Source organism: Chaetura pelagica, unplaced genomic scaffold (genome assembly GCF_000747805.2).
Source record: "Chaetura pelagica isolate M959 unplaced genomic scaffold, ChaPel_1.0 scaffold74, whole genome shotgun sequence".
NCBI classification, from domain to species: Eukaryota; Metazoa; Chordata; class Aves; order Apodiformes; family Apodidae; genus Chaetura; species Chaetura pelagica.
In genome coordinates this window covers 1,838,258-1,845,496 of record NW_009952982.1, presented here as the reverse complement: position 1 = coordinate 1,845,496, position 7,239 = coordinate 1,838,258, and the positions used below count along the sequence as shown (strand labels likewise).

At 39.5% G+C, this 7,239-nt stretch overlaps 1 protein-coding gene across 2 annotated transcripts in view; it reads right to left on the bottom strand.

The window, feature by feature from the left end:
• The window catches only part of LRP5 (low density lipoprotein receptor-related protein 5), a 126,885-nt gene extending 119,977 nt beyond the window's left edge, over window positions 1-6,908 (bottom strand). Inside the window, exon 1 of one of the 2 annotated variants that reach the window (XM_009996428.1) lies at window positions 6,508-6,908. In XM_009996428.1, the coding sequence (XP_009994730.1) occupies window positions 6,508-6,845 (338 nt within the window). In that variant the 5' untranslated portion in view covers window positions 6,846-6,908. The remainder of the gene's footprint in view (window positions 1-6,507) is intronic. The other variant, XM_009996429.1, reaches the window with a different exon arrangement.
• Window positions 6,909-7,239: the final 331 nt, after the last annotated feature.

Below are 7,239 nucleotides of genomic sequence, written 5' to 3'. Positions count from 1 at the left end.
ATTCCTGCTTCTTCACACAACATTTTTTATATTTAAGTTCTTTTCCCTGCACTGCACAGAATTTGAGCTTGCTCTTTAGTTGGGCTTAAGTAAAATTTTTACATACACTAACTTAAGTTTTATTAGAAGTTGCTGTCCTGAAAATACAAATACTTATGAAAAAGTTGCAAGCTCGTAAGCTTCATAGAATACCCATAAAACATTCATAAAACACCAAGATTACTGAATCCTTCATCAGTGGTCCACCTAGCCAAGAATTTTAGCCTGTCTTCCATTAAAAAAACTCAGCTTCACATAACCTACATCAGGCCTGGGATTTGAACATTCAGAAAAAAATGCCAATGAATTTGCAGAAAAGCATTTTGTATTCTCATTTGTCTGCCTAGTTTATCTTTACTTTCAGGGAAGCAGAATAATTTGTTTATTACATATTCTGCCTCCTTTGATTCCTAGAATACCTAGTGGATCCAGCAAGAAAGCTTTAGGGTACATGGGAAAGAATGTCGTCACATATTAAGCAGATGCCTGTGAATTATGATACTGTCTCAAAGCATCAGAAAAATCCCATACAATTCATTATTTTCACTAGCTCTGAGAAAAGTAGAGACCCACAGATGATCTGCAATGTCTCTCAATCTTCCCTTAAAAGACAGAAGTTTTATAAATGCTCTGAAATATTTTTGGATATTTTTGGATATCATTGGATATGACAAGGGCTCCTCTCTTTTGAGTTATAAGCTTTAAATAAGCATTGCCTTTAAAGAAGAAAAGTAGGTTGAGTGTAAAAATGATGAAGCTCTCTTTAAAAATGTCATTATGTCAAAAACTTTGAATCATAGAATGGTTTGGGTTGGAAGGGACTTTAAAGATCATCTAGTTAACATAGTGACATCCACCTTACTATTTAGCAACCTGGCTAAAACATGCAAAAAATCGTACTTTTCAATGTCAGACAGAAATCACAGAAAAATAGGCTTTAAAAGGAATCTCTCTAAGTCAACCTCCAATGCTCTAAGGCTTGGTTTACACCTATAATGTTCCTGAGAAATGACCACTGTACATTCACTATGTTCTCCTCTATTCTCTCAAACCAGTCTATGTCTTGAAAAATCTCACTCAAAATTGAATAAAATCTAATTATTAGGCAAATACCATGCTGGGCATAACATCCCACTGCAAACACCTCAACATAAAATTGAGTACTCCACCCATCCCTACAGAACAGCCTTACTAAACATAAAGGAGAAGATAAGGTGTCACCAATCCGCACAAGGATGTGTTATTTTGTCAACAGAGGGAAATCAGATTTGTTTGACTAAGGGCATGTTTAGGTACTGCTAGTATTGGCTAAGCATTTACAGACTGCTTACTTGTCCCATTTTTCTTCTGGAAACTGAAGTTGACCGGCATATACCTAATGAAGTCTTCTTTCTCATTTTCTAAATCTCCCCCAACTCCTCTAGAAGAAACTGCTAAGAAGCCAAAATGACATCTATGGAAATTCAACCAGACTGAAAGAAAATGTCTAGCAATTTGAAGACTGTGTCAACCAGTTTTAAGGATCCTAGTCTAAATTTCATCCGATTTCATGATCCGGGAAAAAAAAAAACACACACACACACACACAAAAAATAACCCACAAACAAATTACTCAAGGGCTCTAATATCTTCTTTTTTAGTAGAAATCTTACATTTTGTCAGTTGCAGTAACTCCACAAAAAGCACAAAAGCCTGTTAGTAAAAAAACAAATGAAAAGACACTAAACAGTTCTTTTTTCCCACTGTCACTCCCTTTTCATCCCCCAAAAATACCAGTAAAAACTGAACAATTGGTTCTTGGGGAAAGCCATAGCTGGTTGTGACTTAATCAAACATAGTGACCAGTATTTCAAAGATGCAACTATGAAATATTTCAGAACTACCATGTGAAATGAGGTGGTTGCAACAGGAAATTAAATTTGAACGTTTTGTTCCACAAATATACATAATGCATGGGGTTTTTTTGTTTATTAAGTTTACAATGCTAGATAGTGATTTGGCCAAACCTGTGCAATAGTGGATTTTGTCACTTTTACCTAGAAGAGCAGCTCTTTCGAGGCTGATTTTAGTGGCCCATAGTAGGGGATGAATTGGTTAATTACAATTACTTCACAATGCCTTTTCACAGACCATTTATTTCTGCTGCTTTGTTGCATTGGATTAATACAAAATCAAACATGCTAACAATTAGAAGTGTCTGCCACAAAAATGATAGAGGTATTTCATATAAAGCTGCTGCTCCCAGTGGCAAAAAAACCAACCAACCAACCAAAACCAAAAAGAAAACCACCACAAACAAAACAAAACCTATTGACTGAACTGATGTTCAGGACAGCATTACTGGCAACTCAAGGAATGGATGTGAGCAAAAGTCAGAAGAACTGTCATTCTTTCTCCATCTCAAGCAATTTTGTTGGCAAATGAATCATGTTCCTTATATTAGTCCGTTCCACAGTAACTGTTCACACTTGGATATCTCTCCTGGAAGAGTAAATGCAAGGTACTCAGAAGTAGAGAAATCCTCCAGGAAAGAAAGAATGGGCTGCCACCCAACTGGGGAAAGGAAAAAACAAGGTAAAACACCTAGCAGACACCAAAACAGTGTCCTCTGTTGTTACACATACTGGATTTTGTGTATGTTTAAGAAATGCTGCACATCTGTTCTACACATCTGCTGCAAAGAACTGCCTTTCAAAGTCACACAAAAGAAACCATCCCTGCATTCCTCCTTCTTCCAAATACAAACAAGTATTAGATTTGCAGAAGCAATGCAACTTCACCATCACCACTGCTGATTTTTAAAAAGTTCTTCATTTGACCTGTATCAACAACACTTTATCTCCCAGGTGTTCTCATTCAGTTTTCACTAAAACAAATAATTTCACATTTCCTATGGTATAGGAGCTATATACCAACAGAAGTAATCAACTAATCCCTTCAGTTTTTCAAAGGATGAGACTCAAAAAGCACATTATAATGGCATTAAATGTATTAACATGGCCAACACTTAAGCTATCTTAAAGAAAATAGTCAAAAGAAAAGATGGTGCATCCACATATGAGATTTCAACCTGGCACTCTCTGCTCCACCTCATTAGAAAATACGATGGACGGACCACTCCATCGTATTTTCTGGATGGATAAGGAATTGGCTGTATGGTCACAATCAAAGAGTCAATGGTTTGATGTCCAAATGGAGAAGAGTGGTGCTCCTCAGGGGTCAGTACTGGGACCAGTGCTGTTTAACATCTTTGTCAGCAACATGGACAGTGGAATTAAGTGCACCCTCAGCAAGTCTGCTGATGACACCAAACTTTGTGGTGAAGTTCACATGCTGGAGGGAAGCAAGGCCATTCTGAGGGACCTCAACAGTATTGAGAGGTCAGCCCATACCAATCTCATGAAGTTCAATAAGGCCAAGTGCAAAGTCCTGCACCTGCGTTCGAGTAATTCCAAGCAAAAATACAGGTTGGGTGGAGAATCAATTGAGAACTGCCTTGAGGAGAAGGGCCTGGGGGTATTGGTTGATTAAAAGCTCAATGTGAGCCAGCGGTGTGCACCTGCAGCCCAGAAAGCCAAACATATCCTGGGCTACATCAAAAGAAGCATGGCCAGCAGGTCAAGGGTGGTCATTCTCCTCCTCTGCTTCACTCTTGTGAGACCCCACCTGGACTACTGTGTACAGTTCCGGAGGCGCTGGAGCACCTCTCCTGTGAAGACAGCCTGAGAGAGTTGGGGATGTTCAGCCTGGAAAAGAGAAGGCAAAGTAGCCTTCCAGTATCTGAAGGAGGCCTAGAAGAAAGTTAAGGAGGGACTTTTTACAAGGTGTGTACTGATAGTCCGAGGGGTTTTAAGCTGAAAGAGGATAGATTTAAGTTAGACATTAGGAAGATATGCTTTAGTGTGAGGGTAGTGAGACACTGGAACAGGTTGCCCAGGGAGGTTGTGGGTGCCCCCTCTCTGGATGCGTTCAAGGCCAAGTTGGATGGGGCTCTGAGGGGGGTTGGAACTAGACGATCTTTAAGGGCCCTTCCAACCCTAGCCATTCTGTGATTCTATGATTTAATTTAATATCATATTCCCTATTTTAATTATACTACTGAACTCTGGATCTGAAGTTAGTCTTTAGCATTAATTAATTCTTCATGGACTTCTTGATGTCAGGAAATACATCAGATTCCTGCTAATTTATTTAAAATACTTCCATGCAGCAATTTGCTATTGGAAGAATTTCTTTCACCTAAACGCATCTATAGCAAACTCATGATTAAGAGAACAAGGTCCACTCTGGAAAAGTCCTTTGGTCCAACCAAGTCACTCCATTTTCCCTTTTACTGATTACAGCTGAACCTTTCCACCAGTTATCTGAAGTATACAGGCAATTCCAGCATGTCAACAAAACTAAGGATTTTGTTTCTTTGGGTACACACATTTTCACTTAGTACTTGTATGTCCTTTACATATTAGTCATAAACATACCTGTAACTCCTCACGTTTATCTGAGAAGCCTGTTGCAGGAATCACTGCAAAAACAACCTGACGAAGTTCCAGTCTGTAGCATGGCTGTTGCTGATATGGCAATCCTACGCTGCCCTCTGTTACTTAATTTCAATTTTCAGTTCTCACACACCTGAATAAGGTGCTTTCTCAAGAGACTTTCCATCTCCCAGTGTAGGATAAACCACAAACTAATCCATATTTGTGGTTTACCCTAAGCCCTTGTATTAACTTAGCACCCCTTTGCAAAGAGGCCAGAATCAGTGAAAATGTTAGCTGATGACAGTTCTTCTTAAGAACAGAAACCTACATACACATGTTGTACAGAAAAGAAAGATAAAGCAATCCCTGAGCAAGAGTTTTCAAAACAGCAGCACATTACTGGCAAACCACCTCACTTGTGTGGATTTTTGCACACAAGGGAAATGCAACTCACTTCTTCTCTTTTCCCCTTATCCACAGGATCCATCTAGAACAGCAGATCTTCAGTCATCACTGCAATGAATACTAGGCCGAAACTGCACATCAGTACTATTTGTGCAGGGATAGCAAAAATCATATGTGAAATGGTGGAAAGTATTGAAGAGGGAGGGAGGGAGGAACCACACAGAGATAAAAGTACTTTCAAGAGCACTAGAGCTGACACATCCAGCCTGCTCTCTTATTACTTCCTAACCTGGTCACCCTACAGCACTAAGACTCCACGGTTTTATCTGGATTCTTTTACTTGCCAGCATGAACATGATTATTCAACATCTCCGCTTAAAAAACCCTGGCTTTGTTTACCAGAGCATACCAAGATCATCAGCATTCCTTTTATGCTCGTCCAGATTTACACACTTTGCCGACTAGATAAATGTTAAATGATGTTAAATAAACATCACAAATGAAATGAAAGTTGACTCACTAGACAAGGTAACTGAGAAAACAACAATTAAAAAGGCTGGGAAAATTAATTATTTTTCAGAAGTGGAATGTATTAAGTTAGGCAATCACACTGGTTGAATATTTGGTTTGGCACTAAGAACAGCTGTATTTTTCTTTTTGGTTCTATGTCTGAGCTGCCATTTCTTGCCATAAAATATCTAAGCTTGCCCTGGTTTGAGCCAGGATGAATCCAATTTTTTTACTTATTTGTTTTGTTTGTTTTTTTTCAATGAGCTCTCTTTTAACTAGCAGCAAGTTCTCCAGCCAGTGGACTGATAAAGCTGGAATGTTTATGTTACTGTCGAGATTCCAGAACACTTTGTTTTGCAGCCTCAGATGCTGAAGGAGCAGAAGAGTCATATCTGCAGCTCTCCCCAGAGAAGAGTGGACAAGACAGACAGCAACATTAACCAAAGTATTCCACACCATATATCTATGTAAGCTTGGTATAAGGTCAGGGATCATGGAAGTCAAGCCCCTTCCTGCTTCTTCTTCCATTCTCTTCCATCCACGGCCAGTGTCCATGGAGGACTCCATCTATCCATCACCACTGATCCCCAGGTTCATGCATTCCTGACCCTCATCACTCTCCCCTCAGCTCCTGTCTGCTCTGCCGCTCTCTCCAGCAGCTCTGGGACATTTTGGAACTACTCCCAGCTCAGTAGATGACGTGGGAGTTGCTGGGGGTGGGGGGAGGCAATAGGGTTTTGCACATTCCCGCACATACTTGTATATATATTTTTTTTTTCATTAGCATATAATTAAAGCTGACTAGCTTACTTTTTAATCCAGAAGGTCTCTTTCCTCAATTATCTCTCTCCTTCCCTACCTGGGTGGAACTGGGAGGGGATCAAGAGCGTTGTTGCTGGTTTAATTGCCCATCCTGAGTCAAACCATGACAAAGCTTACAAATATATTTACCTACAGATCTTGAGAAAAATACCTTGAAAAAATGTCACCTGAAATAAATTTATTTTTAGAACTAAAAAGTCATCATAAATCACCAATGTATCCGTTTAAAATTTTAAGTCAAATTAATATTTACCCATGAGCAGGATCCAAAGCTATTGCCCTGGGCTGATCAAGGTCTTGCCAGAAGAGGACTTTTCTAGATGTTCCATTGAGATTAGCTACTTCTATCCTATTGGTTTCTGAATCCGTCCAGTAAAGTTTTTGCCCAATCCAATCACAGGCCAGGCCATCCGGGGAAACCAGACCAGAAATGATGACATTCTGCACCACATTCCCAGTTTGGTTAATGTAAGTTTGCTTGATGGCTTCTTCACTCACATCTGTCCAGAAAACGATGCCTTTTGAATACTGGAAGTCAACCGCAGCAGCATCCTCTAAACCACTGACCACCACAGTCGACTCCAGCTTCATGCCTCCAGCATCCACAAGTCGAACATCCCGCCGGTTGGCAAAAAGCAGATAGGGGGATGCTACAGAAGAAAAAAACAAACACATTTCAGTATTACTGGCATCTACTGATGGTAGAGGATGATTTCTTTTCCCAGATCAGACAGGCAGGCAGTACAGCAGAAGGAACATAGAAGTTTCAAATAATAGAAAAATAGAAAACAAAGATATTACATGTACACTACTCAAAAACCTCTTCCTTGTCAGACAAAGGAGTAAAAGACAAAGAGAAGAACAGGTCTAAATCTGTTGGAATCTACATGTTAGCATCAGATGAGCTTAAAAACATGCATAAAAATTCAGCCTTTTTATTATTTTATATATACTTTTTTACCCCAAGTCAGGAGCAAGATAGCTT